This window comes from Nyctibius grandis, chromosome 4 (genome assembly GCF_013368605.1).
Source record: "Nyctibius grandis isolate bNycGra1 chromosome 4, bNycGra1.pri, whole genome shotgun sequence".
Classification (NCBI taxonomy): Eukaryota; Metazoa; Chordata; class Aves; order Nyctibiiformes; family Nyctibiidae; genus Nyctibius; species Nyctibius grandis.
Window position 1 is genome coordinate 35670262 of NC_090661.1, and position 24220 is coordinate 35694481.

Genomic DNA, 24220 nt, shown 5'->3' on the forward strand with positions numbered 1-24220 from the left:
AGCTTGGAGAAGAGGAGATTTGAGGGGTGACCTCATTAATGTTTATAAATATGTAAAGGGCAAGTGTCATGAGGATGGAGCCCAGCTCTTCTCAGTGACATCCCTTGACAGGACAAGGGGCAATGGGTGCAAGCGGGAACACAGGAGGTTCCACATAAATATGAGGAAAAACTTCTTTACAGTGAGGGTAACTGAACACTGGAACAGGCTGCCCAGAGAGGTTGTGGAGTCTCCTTCGCTGGAGACGTTTGAAACCCTCCTGGATGTGTTCCTGTGTGACATGATGTCACGGTTTAAAGCTGGGCTGGCGATTAAACCTGCAGCAGACGCTCTCTGTTAACCCTCCCCCTCCACCCGAAGGGAAAGGGAAAGGGAAAAGGGAGAGAGACTTACGGGTTGGAAAGTTAAAACAGTTTTAATAAACCTATAATAATGAAAAAAGAGTATAATAATAATATTGGAATAATCAAATATATACAAATATATATACAAAACCAAGATCGAGCTCCCCCGATGTCGGCAACGTCACCACCGGCACTGCAGGGCAGGCTCCGGGAAGGCCCAGGCTGGGCCTAGCAACGGTCGAGAGCTGGATTCAGGGATGCACGGATCGGGATCGGGGGCAGCAGGAAAACAGTCGGAGTCCTCCTTGGACACCGGCCATAGCAGAAAAGAGCAAGAGGCGCGAGACCCTCGTGATCCCCCCGCTTTATACCGAGAATGACGTGTATGGGATGGAATACCCTCGTTGGTCAATTTTGGGTCACCTGCCCTGTCTGCTTCCCCCTGCAGCTGCGACCCCCCTTCGGCTCTTCACTCATAAGCAGTGAGGAATTCAGCAGTGACCTTGGTTTCTCTAAGACTAAGTACAGCAAGAGCCTTACTGCACAACATCCCTACCGGTGCCTCAGCGATAACTACAAACTTCGAGCGTTATCAGTCCTGGAAGCAGACACTGTCTGCAAAAACATGCAGTTAGTTTCAGAAAGTGCAGTTACTTAGAGGAGACTTAGCTGAAAGTAAAAATCACTGAAAGGAAAATTGGCCTGGTTTAGGCCAAACCAAGACATTCCACCCCTTATTCCATACCATTCACGTCATACTCAGATCACCACTACCTTTTCATTTTAAAATATATACAGATAACATTAGTTTATGATTCATTTCTATACAGAAAAAAAGTTCATCAAGTTCATTTAGTTCAGGATTGTGGGTTTCCATCTGGCTAGCAGTCTCTCAGGGCAGGAGACATGGTATGAGTTTTGTCACAGTTTGTGCCCACGGGTTGCAGGTTAAAGATGTCAGTCTCAAGGAGGTTACTGGACGCCACTTGCAGCTAGCTCTGGTCTCGTCACCACTGTCTTAACCTGAAAAACACTTATGAACACTGTTAGTATTATGCAGCAATTAACATCATGCAGTTCAGAATTAAGTATTCTCACCCAAGATCAGATCACCTTCAGGGACACATCGGACTCCACCATCCTGCAGCATCACCCACCAAGTACATCCAGGTCCTTGAGCAAAAGCAATCCCATGAACGGGTTTACCTTTGCCCGTAGCAGGAAGAGCCCAGACAGTTTTTCCCAACAGATTCCTTTCATGCACCACAGGGACTTTATCCCCTTCTACTGTATGTAAAAGATCTGACTGAGCAGGGCCAGCTCGATTGATAGATCCTCTGGTGTTAACTAGCCAGGTAGCTTGTGCCAAATGCTTATCCCAGTTTTTAAAGGTTCCACCCCCCATTGCTTTTAGGGTAGTTTTTAACAGCCCATTATACCGTTCAGTTTTCCCAGATGCTGGTGCATGATAGGGGATGTGATACACCCATTCGATGCCATGCTCTTTGGCCCAGTTGTCTATGAGACTATTTTTGAAATGAGTCCCATTGTCTGACTCAATTCTCTCTGGCGTGCCATGTCGCCACAAGATTTGCTTTTCAAGGCCCAGAATAGTGTTCCGGGCAGTGGCATGGGGCACAGAGTATGTTTCCAGCCATCCGGTGGTCGCCTCCACCATGGTAAGCACATAACGTTTACCCTGGCGGGTTTGAGGGAGTGTGATATAGTCAATTTGCCAGGCCTCCCCATATTTATATTTCAACCACCGTCCCCCATACCACAAAGGTTTTAACCGTTTGGCTTGCTTAATTGCGGCGCATGTTTCACAATCATGGATAACCTGTGCAATAGAGTCCATAGTTAAGTCCACCCCTCGGTCACGAGCCCATCTGTATGTTGCATCTCTCCCTTGATGACCTGAAGTGTCATGAGCCCACCGAGCTAAAAATAGTTCACCTTTATGTTCCCAGTCCAAATCTATTTGGAACACTTTAGCAGCATGATCCGCTTGTTGGTTGTTTCGATGTTCCTCAGTTGCCCGACTTTTAGGTACGTGGGCATCTACATGACGTACCTTCACGACTAGTTTCTCTAGCCGAGCAGCAATATCTTGCCACAATTCAGCAGCCCAAATAGGTTTCCCTTTGCGCTGCCAGTTGCTTCGCTTCCACTGCTTTAACCACCCCCACAAGGCATTTGCTACCATCCATGAGTCAGTATAAAGATACAGCCTTGGCCACTTTTCTCGTTCAGCAATGTCTAGAGCCAGCTGGATGGCTTTTACCTCTGCAAATTGACTTGATTCACCTTGTCCTTCTGTGGCTTCTGTGACTTGTCGTATAGGACTCCATACAGCAGCTTTCCACTTCCGATGCTTTCCTACAAGATAGCAGGATCCATCGGTGAACAGGGCATACTGCTTCTCATCCTCTGGTAGTTCATTATATGGTGGGGCTTCTTCAGCGCGTGTCACCTCCTTTTCTGGTGGCATTCCGAAGTCTTTGCCTTCTGGCCAGTCCATGATCACTTCTAAGATTCCTGGGCGATTAGGGTTTCCTATTCGAGCCCTCTGTGTAATTAATGCAATCCATTTACTCCATGTAGCATCAGTTGCATGATGAGTAGTAGGAACCTTACCCTTGAACATCCAGCCTAGTACTGGTAATCGGGGTGCCAGGAGCAGCTGTGCTTCAGTACCAATTACCTCTGAAGCAGCTCTAACTCCTTCATATGCTGCCAGTATCTCTTTTTCAGTTGGGGTGTAATTGGCCTCGGAGCCCTTGTATCCTCGACTCCAAAATCCTAGGGGTCGACCTCGAGTCTCCCCTGGTACTTTCTGCCAGAGGCTCCAGGTAGGACCATTGTCCCCAGCTGCAGTGTAGAGCACGTTTTTAACATCTTGTCCCGTACGGACTGGTCCAAGGGCTACTGCATGCACAATCTCTTGTTTAATCTGTTCAAAAGCCTGTCGTTGTTCAGGGCCCCACTGAAAATCATTCTTCTTTCTGGTCACTTGATAAAGAGGGCGTACAATCTGGCTGTAATCTGGAATATGCATTCTCCAGAAACCCACAACACCTAAGAAGGCTTGTGTTTCCTTTTTGTTAGTTGGTGGGGACATGGCTGTTATTTTGTTGATCACCTCTATCGGGATCTGGCGACGCCCATCTTGCCATTTAATCCCTAAAAACTGGATCTCCCGGGCAGGTCCCTTGACCTTGCCTCTTTTTATGGCAAAACCAGCTTTCAGAAGAATTTGGATTATTTTCTCCCCTTTGTCAAAAACTTCTGCTGCTGTATCACCCCACACAATGATGTCATCAATGTATTGCAAATGTTCTGGAGCTCCACCCTTTTCTAGTGCAGTCTGGATCAGTCCATGGCAAATAGTAGGACTGTGTTTCCACCCCGGGGCAGTCGATTCCAGGTATACTGGATACTTCTCCAGGTAAAAGCAAACTGTGGCCTGCACTTTGGTGCCAAAGGAATAGAGAAAAATGCATTAGCAATGTCTATGGTGGCGTACCACTTGGCTGCCTTTGACTCCAGTTCGTATTGAAGTTCTAGCATGTCTGGCACAGCAGCACTCAGAGGTGGCGTAACTTCATTTAGGCCACGATAGTCCACAGTTAATCTCCATTCTCCATCAGACTTTCGCACTGGCCATATAGGACTATTAAAGGGTGAGCGAGTCTTACTAATCACTCCTTGATTTTCTAATTGTCTAATCAGTTTATGAATGGGGATCAGGGAGTCTCGATTGGTGCGATATTGTCGTTGGTGCACCGTGGTAGTAGCAATTGTCACCTGTTGTTCTTCAGCCTTCAGCAACCCCACAACAGAAGGATCTTCTGAGAGGCCAGGCAAGGTAAACAGCTGTTTAATGTCCTCAGTCTCTACAGCTGCTATACCAAAGGCCCATCTATACCCTTTTGGGTCCTTAAAATACCCTCTCTTGAGGTAGTCTATGCCAAGGATGCACGGAGCATCTGGGCCAGTCACAATGGGGTGCATTTTCCATTCATTTTTAGTTAGGCTCACTTCGGCCTCCAATACAGATAACACTTGAGATCCTCCTGTTACTCCTGAAATACTGATAGATTCTGCCCCTTTATGATTCGATGGCATTAGGGTGCACTGTGCACCAGTGTCTACCAAGGCTCGATACCTTTGTGGTTTTGATGTGCCAGGCCATCGAATCCACACAGTCCAATAAACTCTGTTGTCCCTTTCCTCCACCTGGCTGGAGGCAGGGCCCCCCTAATTAAGGAATGGATTCGTGCTGCTCACAGGGACTGGACCTTCATTTCTCCTATTCACACTTTGGAAAAAGGAATTTGAGGCCCATCTACCCTGACTGGGGTCCTGCTCACTGGTAACTGGAGCAGCCATCCTCCTAGAAAAATTCTGTCTGGTATTTCTTTTAGCTTGCAACTCACGTACTCGTGCCTGTAGGGTACTGGTAGGTTGTCCATGCCATCTGTTCATGTCCTCCCCATAACCACGCAGGGCAAACCACAGGATACCTCGTGATGTGTTCTGTTTCCTTTGAGCTGGTCCTGTAGGAGGGCGTTTTCTCTTAACAGCTGCAACGCGCGCCTGTGTAGGTAGAGAGTCAAGTTTATTCTCTATCCTGGACAGTTTGTCTGACAGTTGTTTAAATGAGTCCTTGTTTTCCTTTGTCAGTTTTTCCACAGCCGAGACACGGGCCTGCAGTGGGGAAGAAATGCTATCTTCATACTGTCGCATACAGTTAGCCATTTTACCCACAGTAGAACGTGCCATAGCATCTTCTCCCCAGACTAATATTGACAATGTATGGGTGTATGTCGGTGGAGCATTCTTCACAACCTTCCGGAACATGGATCGGTTGCATTCCACTTCATCAGGATCTACAGGATCTACAATTTCCCGTGGGTGTCTATAAATGATCTCTTGCACAGCTAGTTGTCTAAGGTAGTTAATACCTTTTTCTATAGTGGTCCATTTGCTTAGGTGGCTCATAACATCATCTTTATAGGGATACCTGCTCTTTACAGCTGACAAGAGTCGCCTCCAGAGACTGATAGTGTTTGACTTTCTTGCGAGCGCCTTATCAATACCACCATCTCTGGACAGGGATCCCAACTGTCTGGCTTCTCTGCCGTCTAATTGCATGCTATCTGCCCCATTATCCCAGCATCGGAGCAGCCAGGTAATAATTGGCTCACCATCATAACGGCTGAAATCTTTCCTTATATTTCTTAGGTCCTTCAGGGATAAGGAGTGGTAGGTTATCTCTACGTCCGAGTCCTCCTCCTGTGATAGTTCTGCTTTAGAACGACCTTTCTTCTGTGATGGGTCTGCTTTAAAATGACGATCAAGGGAACCCCCCTCTGTGTCAGGCCCTGACTCTGCCTGAGAAGGGCCTTCACCTGGGTCACGTGATGGCTCTGCCTTAGAAGGCTCTGAGTCATCATCCTCCTCTTCACGAGCTGATTTCTTTTGGTATTTCTTCCTGGTTACAGGAGCAATTGGTACAGATTCGTTAGATGCTGGGGTCTGAGTAGATGCAGTGGCTGTCGTGGGAGTGCTGAGAGTCTGAGGAGCTGCAGTGGCCATCTTGGGGGGTGTAGCAGCTGTGGTACAGGCTGCCGAGGTTTCAGTGGATTTAGTGGCTGTAGCGGCAGCACACGCTGTAGGATCTGAGGTGGCTGCACAACACCTACAACTGTCCCTGCACCGATATTTAATCTTATCCCACATCAGAAACACATTCAGGACAACCGAAAATAAAAACATGCCACCTAGACAGCACCATCCGAATTTCACAAAATCTAGAGGAATCAGCTTGGCAGAAAAGGAGAAGGTACTATTTCCCGAAGTAAAATTGGAAGTGTAATCATTAACACAATCAGCTAAAGGACGCCCGGAGTCCGCAGATAAAATCGCTGCTACCGCGGTCAGAATAGTAACAGCCCAGTTTATCATGACATAAATCAGTATGAAACGCCATAACAAAACAATGCACATTGACCAGTGCCCAGCAGTGATAAACTGCACATAAACAGTAACAAACAGCGCATACGGCAAGTAAGGTATCATTACACTTAACTCTGTAAAAGGCTTTATAAAGAGATGAGATAACACAGCATTCAAAAATGACATCAGCATCTTCGCTATCTGTTTTAATTTCCAACCCCACGTAAATCTCAAAGGAAGAAATCTGATACTCTCTCAGCTGAGCTCTCCAGGTCTCCTCCCGCCGGAGCCGGGATTCGACTTATCAGAGGAACCTGTTGGAGCTTCTCTCGTGCCCCACGTTGGGCGCCAATAAATCTGTCACGGTTTAAAGCTGGGCTGGCGATTAAACCTGCAGCAGACACTCTCTGTTAACCCTCCCCCCCCACCCGAAGGGAAAGGGAAAAGGGAGAGAGACTTACGGGTTGGAAAGTTAAAACAGTTTTAATAAACCTATAATAATGAAAAAAGAGTATAATAATAATATTGGAATAATCAAATATATACAAATATATATACAAAACCAAGATCGAGCTCCCCCGATGTCGGCAACGTCACCACCGGCACTGCAGGGCAGGCTCCGGGAAGGCCCAGGCTGGGCCTAGCAACGGTCGAGAGCTGGATTCAGGGATGCACGGATCGGGATCGGGGGCAGCAGGAAAACAGTCGGAGTCCTCCTTGGACACCGGCCATAGCAGAAAAGAGCAAGAGGCGCGAGACCCTCGTGATCCCCCCGCTTTATACCGAGAATGACGTGTATGGGATGGAATACCCTCGTTGGTCAATTTTGGGTCACCTGCCCTGTCTGCTTCCCCCTGCAGCTGCGACCCCCCTTCGGCTCTTCACTCATAAGCAGTGAGGAATTCAGCAGTGACCTTGGTTTCTCTAAGACTAAGTACAGCAAGAGCCTTACTGCACAACATCCCTACCGGTGCCTCAGCGATAACTACAAACTTCGAGCGTTATCAGTCCTGGAAGCAGACACTGTCTGCAAAAACATGCAGTTAGTTTCAGAAAGTGCAGTTACTTAGAGGAGACTTAGCTGAAAGTAAAAATCACTGAAAGGAAAATCGGCCTGGTTTAGGCCAAACCAAGACACATGATCTAGGTAATCCTGCTCCGGCAGGGGGATTGGACTGGATGATCTTTCAAGGTCCCTTCCAATCCCTAACATTCTGTGATTCTGTGAAATACCTTAGGGGTGGGTGTCAAGAGGAGGGGGCCAGACTCTTCTCAGTGGTACCCAGTGACAGGACAAAGGACAACCGGCACAAACTGAAACATGGGAAGTTCCATCTCAATATGAGGAAAAACTTTACTTTGAGGGTGATAGAGCACTGGAACAGGCTGCCCAGAGAGGTTGTGGAGTCTCCTTCTCTGGAGATGTTCAAGACCCGCCTGGACACGACCCTGTGCAATGTGCTCTAGGGGAACCTGGTATGGCAGGGGGTTGGACTAGATGATCTCCAGAGGTCCCTTCCAACCCTAACCATTCTGTGATTCTGTAATTAATCTGTATAATGTAATGTGGATTAGGTAACTTCATTTGACTTGTGCTACTAAACATGTCAAATGTCCCAATAGCACTTCTCAATTTTTAAAAAAGTAAATGTTTTATGAGTATTTAAAATATTTTAGAAGTACATATTCATGCTAATCTAATTGTCAAAGCTGCAGGGGTATAATTTGTTTCAGATGTTCCACAGTAATAAGCACTGACTGTGCTGTTATAAAAGTATTGTTCTGAGTTAACACACAGGAAACTTTGACAGGACAGAAGCTTATTTTCCAAGCAAAGACGCCCTGAAAATACAAAAGAGAATGTGTGAGTTCATTTAACCCTGGAGTAAAGCGGCTGCTGTAGTAATTTGGATACTTGGAGCATGGGATATGAGAGCATGGGATATAGACACTGAGCTGTAGCTAATGAGCCCAGTTACAGCTTAACTGACTCCTGTAGAGTCATTTCTGTATGTTTGCGCCATGCTCTTCAATGTCTGGTTAGGGGGTGGTTAACATGGCACAAGTGTAGTACCACGTTGGATACTTACGTTATGATAGTCACTGTCTCGCCTGAATAGATACTTCCACAAAGCTGGCAAGCTTCTAGAGATGTTTCTGAGTGGCTCTTCTGGGGTCAGGTCATGTCCGATCAGGCTTACTAGTTGTGTCATCATGCTTGTATGAGAAAGCATTAGAAGAACTGGTTTTGTTTCACAAAAGAGATGACTCTCTTTTTTTTTTTTTTTAAATTTAATATGGAGGTAATTTATGACCGGTGTGTGGGGTATGCTTTTTTGCTTTTTGCAACCAGTGTACTCTAGGGTAATAGGGATGAACCAGGGATGACCTCATAGCAGTGGTATTGTAATTGGAAGCTGATATTTCCTCCTCTTGTGTGGATGCGGCTGCTTGAATAGCCAGAGGACTAATCTGGAAGCTGTAAAGGAGTGGTGGATGTGAATCCCTTGCAAGACAGATGTTGAAGTCTTAGGGCAAGGTGCTGGCCCTCTTCTATTAGGAAAAAGAAAGGAAACCAGCAATACACTCGTGTCCTCCCCCGCATCCCTGCCCTGCCTTTCTAGGGTCCCCCCTGCTGTTTCTTTGCAGTCAGGTCAATATGCTAGCATCATTCCCAGTGAGTGGTGGTTGTGCAGACTTGCTTCCCTGAGTGAGACAGGAGTGCCATGTTGCTGTGGAGAACCTGCATCTGTTTGTGAATGAGAGCTCATTTGTAAATCACGATCAGTAAAAGAACTCTGTGCTTTCTGTCTCTCCCAGTGTTTCTGTAATAACATACTAGGGCTGTAGAAGTGCAGCAGCTACTCACCTCAGAGAAGTTCCTTTGCTTTCCTATGGATGCCTTGTTTTCTTCTTTGGTGATACATTGCAGGCATCACATTACATCTCATACCCTCATTTTGAGATGTGTCTCTAGGTGGTTTCTGCCATAGCATCAGCCTCTGCAGTTTCATTCCAACCCTGTTTTTGGTGAGGCTTTCTCTCTTTTTAACTCATTATTGGATGGAAAGTGGTTGTCCTTTTAGACATAACTGTTGATTGTATTTCCTTCTTTGACTTGCACAGGAATCTGTCGCTTCCACTTCTTTCAGAGGACAATAGAGAGGAGTGTATTATGTTCCACTTTATTTGGACTTCTAATGTGCTGCTATGCAGGTGTGATTGAGTGTGTACCAGAATACATGTCTCTCTGCATTTGCTGCCAGACTTTGAGATGCAAATTCGTTGTTGGAGTTTGACAAGATGTGTTCAGTGTAGGTGAGAACGCCTCATTTTTATGCTTATTGACTTGCATTTGTCTTTTTTAAAAGCAAAAAATATCTTGCTGTCTCAAGTTTGCTATATGGTCAGCCCTCTGTACAGTTCCTTGGACTTAAGCTGTAATAGGTGTCTCCAGAATACGTGCGCAAACAAGGACTGCTGAGATGCAAGACATAACCAAAGTGATTTAGGATGATGTTGAGTGCAGCTTCTGAGGGCTGTGCTTTTCCACTTCAATATTAGCATTGAACATATGAGCTTATAGCATGTTCTTTGTGTTTTCTGTCTTAGGACTGATGGATCTACGTCTGCCACGTGCTTTCCTCTTCATCTCTGTCCTCTGCACTATCTTGCAAAGGATCACAACACTCCTAAAATTGGTTTGCATGTCAGTGGCATCATAAAGTGATGCTTACTGTGCAGCACTGGACAGCAAGATCTGTATGCATATTAGTCTGTGATAAGCAATTATTCCTTTGAAAGGGAGCTGGGACTGCTATATTGAACAAATACAGAAATTGCATCAAGGGCAGAGTTTGCATCCATGGAAGGGAGCTTCAATAGGCATGGCATGGCATGGCATGAGACTGTTTTAAAGGTTTTACTAGCTTGGATAAGAGACTATAAAGTGAGATGCATCATTAGGGAAGAGGGGTTAGCTATCCGAAGTGCATCTCTTAGGCATAAAGAGAACTTGATCAAGGGAGTTGTATAACCTTCAGAAGAATGGATGGGGAACTTGGGAGCTATCTAATTGCTCTTTGGCCAGGTGATATGAAGATGAGGCATCTGGTGTTAAGCAATTATATTGCAGGGCTTCTGAGTGGCTAGTCAGTGAGGACACAGGGTTTAGATTTTTATGGGAATAAGTAAAATAATAGCAGAAGTCTGTTTAGGTTAACACAACACCTTTTTTTGCTATTACACTTTAACAATGCATGTAGGTGCATGTGCTTTCTAACAATAAAATGAAATATATATTTTTTAAAGGCTGTTTAAGTTGCTGCTTGAGTATATTTAAAAATGAAAAATGCATGCCTCTAATTGTTCTGTCCGTACCTGCTTTTGAATGTGCTTGGTACATGAATATTGGCGGATTTCAGCTATATACCGAAATGGGTGAAAACTTACATTTTATTTTTAAGTATCATTTATTTGAAATATAAATACACTTCATGTGTAACTGCCTTTAAAATCTGTTGTCTTTGGGAACGAGGATTAAATATTTTCTGTTTCTTTCAATAGGAGGATGTATCTGGCTGGCTAGCACCAGGAGAAGGGTACACACCTGAACCAATAGAATTTAATCACCTAAATGAGGTAGACCTTAAGCTTCAAGTACTACTATCTGATGGGGATTTTTCTGTGATTTCCAGCTCTTGCTCAAAATCTCCAAGCCAGATTTATCAGGTATATTGCAGAACAGAGCTTATGTTGCAGATTTCTTGCTTGAAGTGTGTGTTGAGATCTAAGGTGAATGAAAATACAGCATATGTCTGTATCGTTCTCATTTTTCTGTAGTTACCTGCTATTTGTTCTCAAAGCGTATGTGTTAAAGAATGAAGTGAAATCTTTGGCTGTAGAAATCACATGGAAAAATAGTATGTTGTTATTATTAAAGGACTTATTAAAGGACTGTCTTGTTTTTAACATTTGTTGATTCCACACTTTCAACAAGAATTTTTATATGCAAGAATTGGTAACTCAGATGTTTTTAACTGTGTGAGGGCTTCAGTGGTTTTGTCAGCATAGGAACACATTACCCATGATAATTCATCTTTGGGAATTAGAATTAGGTTTCTTCTTATCTCAGGATTCCAAAAGTGCCTCTTCACTTATGATCTGAAAGATAAAGCAGTTACTGATAAGAAACGTTAAAGACTGTAGAAAAATCAATTGAAATTGTATGTCCCTTGTTTTTAATGGCCTTTGTCTTTTTCCCTTGCCAGCAGTATTAAGAACCTTTGGGGTCTCAGCCTTGAGAAATGATTGTTTGAATTTTGTACATAGAAGACTTGAATTTATCCCATTACCCAGTAGCGTTGCCCCTGATATAATGGGGGAAATACAACATTAAATACCATAATTGCTATTTCACCCTAATTTGCACAAAACTTGTTTACTTCTGTAAAATTTGCAGTTTATACCCAGAACAGGTATATCAGAGGCTCTATAAGACTGTATGTTGGCAAAACTATGTTTTCAGTTACCAGTGTATGAGAAACATCTTTTTGAATGTGGGATTTTTTTTTTTTCTGAAGAGCACTTTATTGTCATTTTTTTGTTTTGACTTCTTGCTGAACTTCAGGTTTTGTTTTACCTATAGTAGTATTTTCTGTTGCTCTGACATTTTTACAGGAGTCACATTTTGATGTTGGTCATTTATCAACTGGGATTTAATGTGTGAAACAGCAACTCCCTCTAGTGGGTGATCACTGATGCAAATACAGTTGTTACCCAGGCTCTTCAGGTTCATGGACCTGAGCTTGCCAATGATGGCTGGATCTTGTGTTCACTGTTCTGAGACATCAGCTTGAAGTTAGCGCGACTGCTTATGATAATGAGCACTCTGTTTGGGAACGTTTGTCCACGTGGTTGTTGTTGCTTCCTTTTCACGTAGAAGCTCTGAAGTATTTGAATAGAAACTTGCATTTATGTGTATGCTTATTGAAGAGTAATGCATTAACTTTTTGAATAATATTAAACTTAACAACCAAAAGGGATAGTTAATTCCATAAATTATCCTTCATTAGTAAAAAGCAGTTGCCCTTCACGTTGTTTTGCAGCGTATAAAAGGCTTTCGGACACTGTGGTTCCGGGAAACACTTACAGGATTCCATTTGTCATTTTTTTTTTTTGTTCAGATAAACATGTGAGTCATTTTAATGAAAGCTGCCAAAGAATAGGACTATTTAAAGGTGGTTTTATAAATTTAGAGAAAGAGCTAAACAGAATAAATATAAGTTGAAGTGAGTAGGAGGCTTTAGTTATTTAAGACAGGATTTAAAAGGACACTAATTGCATAAATGCAAAACTAATTTAAAAAAGCCCAACAAAACAAACAACAAAAGCAAACCCTCCCACTGTGCAGCTATCTAATTCCAGAAGTGTCTTGATTTCCAGGTGCCTTTCCAGTTGACTCCAAAATCCCATAGGTGCCTTCATTCCTGCTTCTCTGCATCTCCGGAGCTGCTTCTCTCAGTAGAAGACAGTGTCTAGTGGTTGCCTTAGTTTCATTGTGATCCAGACTCTAGGCAAGTCAGTGTTAAGTTCTTCATGAAGCCTGATTTGGTAGGTGCAATCTGATTTTATCTGGCACTGTGACATGACTGGGCTTGTTTATATTTACATAGAATTTCAGCTGCTAATTTTTTTTTTATGGTAAGTGGAGGAGAAAATAGTTGTCTCAGCTTTCAGGAACTTGTCTGCTTACTGTGGAAGCTTTATACCAGGTCTAGCCTTTAGTCTTATATTCTTGGTTAAGGTTATTTTTGTTTTGGTAGGTAAAAAATCACTCCTCAATTCATACATAGCAGTAACAACAGGTCAAGTTCTGAATTTGGTTATACGAGTTCATTCTCAACACCTTTTTTTTTTTCAAATCCCTTTAACAGTTGCTTTTTCAAAAAACTAGGAAGTTATGTGCAGCAGTAGCTGACAAATTAGTGACTGTTTTGAGTTTAGAGAGCTTCCTGTCAAAAGGCATGAAAAATGACTTTTTTTTTTTCACAAGTAGTTGTTCTAAGTTTGTTGCTGCTCATGGTCTTTTTAAAACAGCCTTGTTTAGCATGACCTATATCCCCTAATATTGTTATAAACTGAAAGTTTTAATGAATTTGCTTTTTAAAAAACTTGTTATCATTCTTGGAGCATCAGTTCTGATACCAGAAAATAGGTGGGTCACAGAGAAATATCAGAATTCTTTGTACTGAATGTCTTTTGGAACCTGATCAAAGGCAACTGATACCTACCCAGAAAGGGTCTGAAGAAATTAATTGAATGATGCTTTTGCTAAAAGAAGATCTTGTTTTGTGATAGGTTGGCATGAATGCCACATGCAAGACAAAGGCAGTAAGACTTCTGGTTGTCTGCCCCTTGTTGGGTTTAATTTCAAGTGTTTAATGACAAGATTTTCAATTGCTTCTTCAGTTGACCATAGCAACTAAATGAGGAAGTCGACTAGCTATCAGCACTGAAAGGCTGTTATGCTCTGTAAAACCAGGTAGAAGTGGGACACGTTTAACTTACTATAGAGTGAATTAAATATGCAGGAATTACCTTATTCACCCTCACACATATTCTCTAGGCATTGTGAGAGACAAAACATTTGTTGGTGAGACTAGGGATCTGTAGTATTCAAAACCAGTGGTGATAATCTGGTATTGTTGAAGTGTTAGATTAAGTTTCTGTTGATTTCTTTTATTCAGTTTCAGCTTAGGTTGTATCACTGCTTCTCCCATAACAGGTTAATTCTGTAAACTTAATTGCTAGATAAAGATGTTGGCACAGATGCTATGAAATGCAAATTTGAATGCATTGCAGTATTTGTTTCTTAGGAGTTTGTTTTTTTAAATTAAGGTGCCAGGAGAGTGCTAAAAAAAAAGTCCTGAACGTACATATTTATTTTGAATGAGTCTAGTTGTTATGGGACACAAGTCTGATTTGGAACGTGGATGTTCTTTCCTTGGGAGAAGAGGCTGTTTTCAGTGACGTTAATCTTTCTTCTAAAAATCAGTGCTGAAATTCTTTCTGATTTCCATGAGATGTGGATTTAATCCGTTGTGGTTGAGTAGGGTATAATGCATTAGTGATGGGGAACATTGGGAAAAAATTGTTAGTGTGTAAATCATCTGCATGGATTTTCAATTAGAATTTTAGAAGTAATTAAAACAAAATTAGCTTAGAGTTGCATATCATAAAGCTGCACATTCTTCCAGAATTGCATTACATACAGCTTTCAAAATGCAAACAACCACTGGCTCAATAGGAGAGCTGCTTCCTGCCACTGATAGATATGTTGGCAGGATATAGGAACTATGCTCTGACTCTGAAATCTTTAACAACTGGCTTTCATTATCCTACAGTACCATAGCTGGGCTGTTACAGAGGGGCATGTAGATTCATCTTTTTGTGCAATGAGTCCAGCTGGATTCAGAATGCTTTTCCATGACTAATGTTGTCTTCTACATGGAAATGTTTCTCATTAGAACTGTATTTCTCTCTGAAACATTTCTTTGTTCTGGTGCCAACTTAATTAGATATTTAAAAATGCTTCTATCCTGCTTTTTGGGGAAGAACAAATTGAGGTGAATGTAATCCTGGAAGAGACAGGAACATGCTAGGATGAAGAATATGAAGTGTAGGACTGTGTGTGATGACTACAGTTACCAGCTTGAAAAACTGGGAAACTACTTGAAAATAAAAGGAAATGGAGATAGTGTTTAAAGAAACAATAATATCTGTCTGCTTGATTGTCTTATAATTACTTTAACGTTGTGTGTTACCTTGATGAGTTCTTTCATACCTGATTGTGTTTCTTTTATCAGAAAAATATTCAGTTTTTCAATTATAGCAGTAGACTGTAGTTAACAGTTTGAAACTAAACAAATACTCAAAATGATAAAAAATTCGAAAATACACTAATATTTCAGTTAATGAACTTTTTTATAGCCTATACTCTGTGCGGGCACTTAACCGAAACAGATGATTTTGACAGGTTAATAAGCTGATTGGCCAGTTTTGTGGCTCAAGAAGATTGTATGACACGTATCCTTAATAATCCCACCTTATCCTTCATTAGGTGGGATTTTGTTTTTATTTATTTATAGAATTTTGGAGAAAAGAGAGTGCAACAAATAATTTTAGCCATTTCAAATACTGGATATTACTGTTTTGCATTATGATTATTACAGCTTTGGCTGTTGCCAAGTACTTATATCTTCCCCTGTGTAACATACCTAACAAACAGTTTTATTTTCTACCTCATCTTTAAGATTTTTAGATCTTTATTAATCTCAGATGGACTTCCAGTGCCTGCACGTGCTATATAATTGAAACATAAAATGTTTTGAAGCATTTGAAACATTGACAATAAAATGTTTTCTGTGATATAATACTTCCTACGTTTCTTTTATGATATCTTGAGAAAAATATTAAAAAATTAGTAAGTGGGGAAAAGTCTTTGCTTATATGGTGTGAGTTTTGATCAGTTACTATTCAGGGATGAGAGAAATGAGACTGTAAGAACTACTGTGAAAGCAGCAGCTTAATGCTCCATAGTGGTCAGGTATCAAATAGAATATTAGGAACAATTATGAAAGGAATACAGAATGAAACAGAAAATATCACTGTGCTGCTGTACACATCTGTAGTGCACCATATAGCTTGACTATTATGCAGTTGTGGTCCCCGGATCTCATAACCAGTACAGAAAAAATAGAAAACTGGTTACCAGACTGCTCAGAAGTGTAGAATGGCCTCTATGCAAGGAGTGACTTACACAGAGACATTCTTCAGTTTGGAAAAAAAGGAGTAAGAGGGAATGTGTTTGAAGTGTGCAAAATCATGCTGATCAGAGAGAGAGTAAATAGTAACAATTTTTTTTACCATCTCATCTAAATAGCATTATATCAGTTGTGGATGTTGATGTTGGAGAAATGTTGAAACAAGTACTTTTTACTTCTGTTTTATGGTAAATGTTCATAGTTCAAGTTTTATCCAGCACTCTCTGGTAAGAATTGGTTAGGTATCATGGCAGAGATCAATATTCAAGAAAAGTTTATGGAGAATAAAGTCATCATGTTTATCCCAGTTAAGAATGTCTTTTGATAGAACAATATTGTCTCACTAGAGAAGCAACCAGGCTTAAAATCATACTGAGTGTGATAAAAGGAAAAATAACTTATGATACATAGTTTTCCTAAAGTTTGAAGAGGTTGCTCGTAAATGCTTGCAACAGCTGAGCTGTCTGTAAAATGAAACATATATACCTGAAACTATTTGAAAGACTAGGACAGAGATCTGCATAAAGCTTTGCTTCAGAAATGTGTGTAGAAAAGAAAGGAAAAATTTGAAGGTAGTACCTTTTTTGATTTTATGTCTCCTCTCACTTGTCAACTTTTTAAATCTACCTGGTACTGCAGCAACAATATTTTCAGAGATGCTGTTCGCAATTTGAGCTTTGTTCTTCATTGAAGGCTGAGTTCATCTGAAATATCAACCAGTAGTCCACGCATACAACCCCCAAAGTAAAATACTGGGAAGTATAATATACTATTTAGTGACTTCTCAGTACCACCATTTGTGTATTCTTAAAGGTTTATTCATAACATTGCTTTTAAAACAAATCATAACTGCAGCTCTGATCCATGCTGAGCACTAACTGCTCACATGGCAACATCTCTATATATGCACTGATAGAAATATTTGATTTACAAGTGTAATTGCAGAAATAGCTATATCTTTCTTTTTTTTTAAAAAGAAAAAGAAGTGTGCTGCCATCATCTTCTTCCCTGCCCTTCCATGAACAAATTCACTTGTATTAAAATCGCTGGAAGAACAAAGACATGTAAAAGCAATTCCTCTTATTAGAGGGAGCTTCAGTTGTTATACTTGGAGCTGGTTTGCCAACTCTATATTTATATTGCAGATATAAAGGTCATATCTTTGTTTCATGTATTAATAAACACAATTTAAATTAAATCCTTTGGTTTTCATGCAGATTTCTTGCCATTTGGCATCATATTTAATTAAAAAAACCTCTCTCTGTATTTAGAAGCCTAGCTTTAGCCACTCAATATTAAGAATTTGGCTTTAGGTGGCCCACATTAAACTCCAGTTCAGTTTGGAGAGATTCTAGTCATTAACAGATGGTACTGTTTATATCTCTGTCTGTTAAAGGAAAATTTACTGGCATTGTGGTACTGCCAACTATTGCTGATTGTAAATATATATTCAAGGATTGGTACTGTGTTAAAATAAGTTTATTTTCAGGCAACTAATAGTTTGGTTTAAATGTCAGAACTCATAGATTTGTTTGATGTTTAGAAAAAGTTGTTCACAGATGCTCACAATTTTTTATATATTGTAGTTGAGAAATTTTCTATTGAATGTTAAATTGCAAAGGCTGTTTTTTTTTTTCCAATTAGACATGCTGCTTGAAATTCTTTTCCTTTTGTTTATTAAGATTGCTTGAGCTGTTTCTGAAAATAAGAATGAGTAGAGCATGTTTTTACTAAACGGTTGCTCATGTTCCTTTGGGTTGAATTGACTAACAGGGTTTGGTTTTTTGTGTGGGTTTTTTTGTTGTTTTTGTTGTGTTTGTTTGGTTTTTTTCCCCCTCTAACATTATTTGGATTCCTTGCGTTCTTCTATAGGATATTTGATTTGCAAGAGAAAGCCCTGTTTTTTTTTCCAATTACAACATAAGTAAGTTTGCTGTTTTGCCAATACTTGTTGTTAATGATCTAAATTACATGTAATGTTGAACCTCCAATGTGTTCGGGACTGATACCAACTTCAGAATCTGATCCAAAGCTACTGAAGGATTTGAGAATGTGTAACCCAAATCTTTAATAATGGTTGTGCATTTAACTCCAACTTACAGAGAGAGGGTTGTTTCTCATTTACCATGATATCTAGTAGACAAAACCTACAGTCATTTCAGTTCTTCCTTTTCCTTCTGGCCTAATTCTGATGCCAGTATGGTTAACAGGAGCAAGCTTTGAACCCCTCATTCAGTCTCCCTGATTCTCAGCACATTTTTATTGCTGTAGTAAAATTTAAGCATCAAAGTGTTAGCTCTGGGGACTAAGAAATTCCTCTTAACATGTGAAAGGGAAGAACTCTTATTGAAATAAGTCCAGCTTGATGTTTAGCTATTGTATTTGAAAATGTGTATAATGAAAATTATGCATTTGCCAAATTTGAAATTGACACATTATTCTAAACATTTCCATGTTTCCCTGATAGAAATCAAAATAACACTCGTCTGGCTTTGAAGCAATATAAAGTCATATATTTAATTTCTGCCTGTTCTTCCTTGTGTCAGGAGTCTCTCATTTATGCAAACAGAAGCCTAGAAGCAGTTCCAGGTGAAAAGGTTCTGCGGGACAGTAAGGAACAACGTGATCGACAAAATCGTCTGAAAGAAATAGATCATCAGCTGAAATCCCTAGAGAGAAATCTTGTAAGTCTCCTATTTTTGTTGTATTTTCTTCCGCTCAGTTTGAAAACTTCGGAGTTCATCATTCCACATGTCTTAAAATAAAATCAAATTCTGCAACCTTGTGCAAATTCCGGAAGGAATCTCCAAAGAAATATGCAAGCAAAAGTCTCAAATAATTTTCCTTAATCTGCAAAACATATTTTTTCAGTTGTAATGCATGTTTCCCTTTAACATAGAGCCTTTCAAAGTGAAAGAAATTATTGTCCTCTCTTCCGCCCCAGAGCAGGATAGCATAAACAACCATATATAAATACATCCTAAAAGGACTTTTTTATGGCTCATATAATTCAGTGTTCTTTGAAGGACCAGGTCTGGTGGGAACGTTGTATGCACTACGTTATTGTTTGATTTAGTTTTGCTGAATTAATTTAGTGCATTTTTGTAACTTAATTTTCATTTAATACTTAATTTTGTCGGTGCAAGGGCCATTAAAATACGAGCATGTAAGTAAAGTGGTAGTAAAAGGTCATTACTATTTTAGAATAAGTACATCACATCTCATCCTTATTACTACTTTGAGTAAAATTGGTGAGGGAAAAGGCAATTTAAAATCAGAGGATCCTGTTGTTAACCTAGTAGGCAGAAACTATGTTTATTCCTAAGTCACTTAGGAATAAAGTGAGCCAGGACACCTAGAGCCAGGACTGACAAACCAAAACTTATAAAATTATGTACCAGTCTCAAGTAATAGATTACTATTCCTTTATCTTTCAGTGAGTATAATTTATTACATTACTCTCAAGTTACAATAAGGAAATATAACTAAAAACTAGTGACAGAGGAACCTGAAGGAGTTCAGGAATCTTTTTACTTGTTTTTAAATATACATGGCAAATGTACTCTTTGATCTGTGCTGAAAGAGCTACAAAACAGCCTATACAGAAGAGAATTAGGGAAAAAACATATAAAACATTCAAAAATAGATGATTGTAAAGAAGAATCCTAGATAATACAGTTGTCATTTGGCCTGAAAACCAATGTTGGTATTTGTTTTTATGTTGGATCTTTCATAGATCTTCTTAAGAGCAGGAAGAAAATCTCTTTCCTTTTTTTTTTTTTTTTTTAATAACTCTGTACAAAACTTTGAAGGTTTGCCTTGCTCTGATGAAGTCAGGAATGAAACTGCTGAAGATTCAAAAGAACATTACTGCATTACTGAGATGGCAGTAGTGGTTAAAACCTGGATATATATGCATATTTTTAAGATTTTAACATCTTTGTTTAGTGTTATGTTTCTGCTTTGACATGAGAAACCTTTTGTTTCTCCATAGAATGTGCTATGTGGGGAAGACAAACTAGTACAGTAGTGTGCAAGAGACTGAGGTGAGGTGAAAGCTGGCATTGGTAACCTGATGAAGCTGAATTTTTGCTAGGAAACCTCAAGTATTTTTGGTCCATTAGCAAGAGGCATCAGTATAGATAACGGACATAAAAGAGCTGTGCAAATGAAGGTGGTGGTCATTTGGAACAGTGAGCATGGATTTACTGAGGGTAAGTCACGCTTGACAAACCTGGTTGCCTTCTTTGATGAAATGACTAGATCTACTCTATAAGCTGGAGGGCAGGGCTGCCGCTCACTGGGAGTTAGGCTGGAGGAGTGGGCTGACAGGAACTGTATTAAATTTGTCAAGGACAAATGCAGATTTCTGCACGAGAGAGGAATAACTCTTTCTAGCAGTGCAAGGTGGAGCCTGGCTGGCCAGGGAGCAGCCCTGCTGAAAAGGACCTGGCATCGTTGTGGACAATAGACTACACGTGAGCCAGCAGCATGCCCTGCTGTGATGAAGGTTAACAGCATACTTGGCTGTATCAACATGAGCATAGTCAATAGATTAAGGGAAATAATTATTCCCCTTTACCTGGTACTAATTAGGCTGTGTCTAGAGTATTGCATACAGTTTTGGGCTCCCCAGTAAAGAAGGCTGTTATCTCACCTGAGCAAGTTCAGCAGAGGGCCACCGAGACGATTTGGGGCTAAAGCACTTGACTTGTGAGGCTGAGGAGACTTGGTTTGTTTACCCTGGAGAAGAGATGGCTCAGGCAGACCTAACAGTAGCTTTCCAATAGCAAAGAGGACATTACAGAGAAGATAGAGCTGTAGTATCTTTATTGAGTTACAGCGTGGGAGAACAAGAGACGCTATTCATAAATTGTAACGGGGAGGTTCCAACTGGATTTAAAGAAAAAAAATACCTCTGAGGGTAATTACAAATGGGAAGCAGGTTGCATGGAGAGACCGTGAAATCTCCATCCTTGAAAATTTTGCAAACCTGGCTGGATGAAGCCATAAGACATTTGGTCTGATCTCATAGCTGACCCTGCTTTGAGCAAGAGATTGGACTGGAGAGCTCCTGACACGCCCCCTCCCCAGTCTGATGACTTTTTGATTCTACAAGGAAAAGGATCAAGAATTTTTATGCATTTCTCAGGTGGTAATCTTTCTTTATCACTACATTGAAAGCAAAATAGTAATTTTTCATGGCTGTGCGTGGCAGAAATTTTTCTTGTGTGTAGCTGATTTTAGTGTTTTTCATGTAGTCTTAATAACATTAATATATGAGTTTGTTGTGTCAGACCAAAAATCCACGTATTCTACCTTTGGCTTGTGGAGGTCTTTATTCAGCAGTGGGCTTACCTTCTGAAGTAATCAGAGTTAGGACAAATATTGTTCCAGTTGTCTTTTATCGCCCTCAAAAAGGGTTCTCCAGTGTGGATCAAAAGCTTTGTGATTCAGATAGCAGCATAACTGCAGTGGTATAACCTCAATTACTGATAGAACTGTCACGACAGTTGCAAAAACTTCAGCCACTATCTACGTATGCAGGGTTTATACTGGCAGTGCTGCAACTGCACAGCCAATATGATTAGATTTCTAGCAGGCTTAAACCTAATTTGGATACAACCACATGCAGTCCAGTCTTTGGTTTGGAAAAAAAAAAAAAAAAGGCTAATTGACACATTCTTCCTGATGTCAGTTAATTTTACATACTTATGGATATGGGAACAAAGACTTCAGACAAGGAGACAGTGATTGATTTAGACGCTGTTCACTTGTGTGTGTGTGTCACAGCAAGGCAGCATATTTAGCTCTTATCTGTTCACAGTACCAAAACAATAGTAGACCTTCATTTTAATACACTGCACTATTATGTTAGACAGTTAAAAGATGGGAGGCAAATAGCTGGAGGAATTCTGTGCAACTTCAGTATATTGAATAAGTTAATGGGTAAACAGATAAAATAAGTCTGCTTATTGTCATCTTTCCCTAGTCATTGACCTTTATATCCCTTTTTGTCACTACTGACCTTGTTCATGAGGCAAACACAATCTGAGGAAGTGCGTCTGGGAACTGTATGATAGTCTACAGCAGGCCTGGGAAATGCAGAGGGCTGCTGACTCATTCAAATGTTTTGTATATAAATGGGTCAGTTCCAAGCCTGGGTTGGGTTGTAGCGGTGTTGTTTGGTATTACATTATGTACAGACTCTTGCAACATACCACACATTTTTCCTTGGCTAGATTGTGTGTATTTAGAACTCTAAATCCATAGACTGTAATGTTAATTTACAGTGTTTATAAACGTAGAATATGTTGTCTATACCAATGTGTAACTCATGGCCAGACTAGCACTGCTGAGTGCTTTGCAGCACCTGGTAAAACTTCTCCAGGGGGACACACTGTGTCTTCTTATCAGCTGCTGCTCTGTAGCATGACTCGGGTGACAGCATATGGATATGAAATATTTGTGTATTAGGTCCTCTGCAAGACACTTTGGTTGCCAGTGTAAATAAAGAAATATTAAATTCTGAATGAAAGTAGGTTTTTCATTCTAACAGTAAAATATATAGAAAATATACACTTTTAATGTGTGAACAGAGAACAGCCTTCAGAAAATACTCCTTTTCTTTTAGTTTTGTGTGCTTTATACCTTCTAATCGTATTTCTGGAAAATACAGTTATTACTAGAAAAGACTGGACAAAACAGCATGGTATCACCTTCTGATGCAACATACATAATTGAATAAAATTTTTCTTATTTGGTGTGGGCATGTCTAAAAATCAGATAACTTATGCAGTGTGGATTGGGTGCCTTGTTTCTACACCAAAGTAATATTTCGGCCATCAATTCTGTAACAATATTAGCAGTAAAACTGCTCTCTGGACAGGAAACTGCGTGATGAAAAGCTAGACTGAATGCTTGGGTTTGGGGCGGGGGAGGGGGGGAGTACATAGATGGCATGTTTCCAGAATAGTTTAATTACTTCTGGAAATACTGTTTGTTATTCAATAGGTGGCACTCTTCACTGTTTGTCAGAGGCGGAATGCCTAGGCATGGTTCTAGGGGATATTATTACTGGTGAAAATGTAATTTCTGTGGTATAAAATACAGGTTGTGAGAGATTGCCTCTCACTTTTGGCAAGATTCCAGGTGTGCAGCTTTCAACATTTGGTTATTTTTCTAGCTTAGCTAATTAAATTGTCTACTTAAAATTCACATTGCATTTAAATTTCTCCTTTACTCTTTCCTAAACCACTGTAATTTGCTGCGTAAAATTGGAAATAAATTCTCTGCTCTGAGTAGAGGAGGTGATTTGTCAGCAATTAGGAGCGTTATTTCTGAATGCATGGTTATACTGGGCTTTATAATTTTAAAATATAGTATTTTACAAATTTAATGTGAGAGATGACTTTTTAATATGTATTTTAAAATATCCCTCAGATAAAATCTCTTCTTCTTGTTGTTGTTTCTTTTGTTTGTTTGTTTGTCTTTCCTAGGTGGACATTATGGATAATTTAGCTAAGCAGAACTTAGCTCTGTGTGTTAGGGAGTAACTTACAGTAGTTACAAAGGTAACGTTATTAATATTTTTTGTGTGTATGGTAGAATGCTGTATTTCTTCCACTACTGCAAAATGAATTATTCAAATTGATTTGTATATTTGATTTGGTAGCTTTACTCTGGCCTTCTCTTCAAGGGGGAGGAATACAGTCATATTTCTGGTGCAGGCTATTTAGTAGGTGCTGGCTTCTGAAATTTTAACATTTGTGGATTCCTCCGCTACACCTTACCTCATGTGTGCTGTGAGACTTCATGGTTTCAGCTGAGTCTGGAACTGAGCATGTAAAACAAGGCTGGAAGATAAGACTTTAACATACTTTACGATCGATATAAAACTCAAAAAATCTGCTAAGTATTATGCTTGAATTAATGAAACTAAGGGCTTTGGAATCTGAGTTCCTCCTTTATTTTGGAAAAATTGTCCCCAGTGAATTAATATACCAAAGAATGTATTGTATGCATTGTTGAAATGCATTGTGAAATTTCAATCCAACTGAAATGTATCTGTACCATGGTTTCTGGGCCCTT

The 24220-nt window shown here is 40.2% G+C and overlaps 1 protein-coding gene across 1 annotated transcript in view; it reads left to right on the forward strand.

Moving 5' to 3' along the window:
* FSIP1 (fibrous sheath interacting protein 1) overlaps positions 1-24220 on the forward strand; it is a 97039-nt gene that overhangs the window by 20859 nt on the left and 51960 nt on the right. Inside the window, 2 exon segments of the mRNA XM_068399790.1 lie at positions 10872-11036; positions 18676-18813. Of these exon segments, the coding sequence (XP_068255891.1) occupies positions 10872-11036; positions 18676-18813 (303 nt within the window).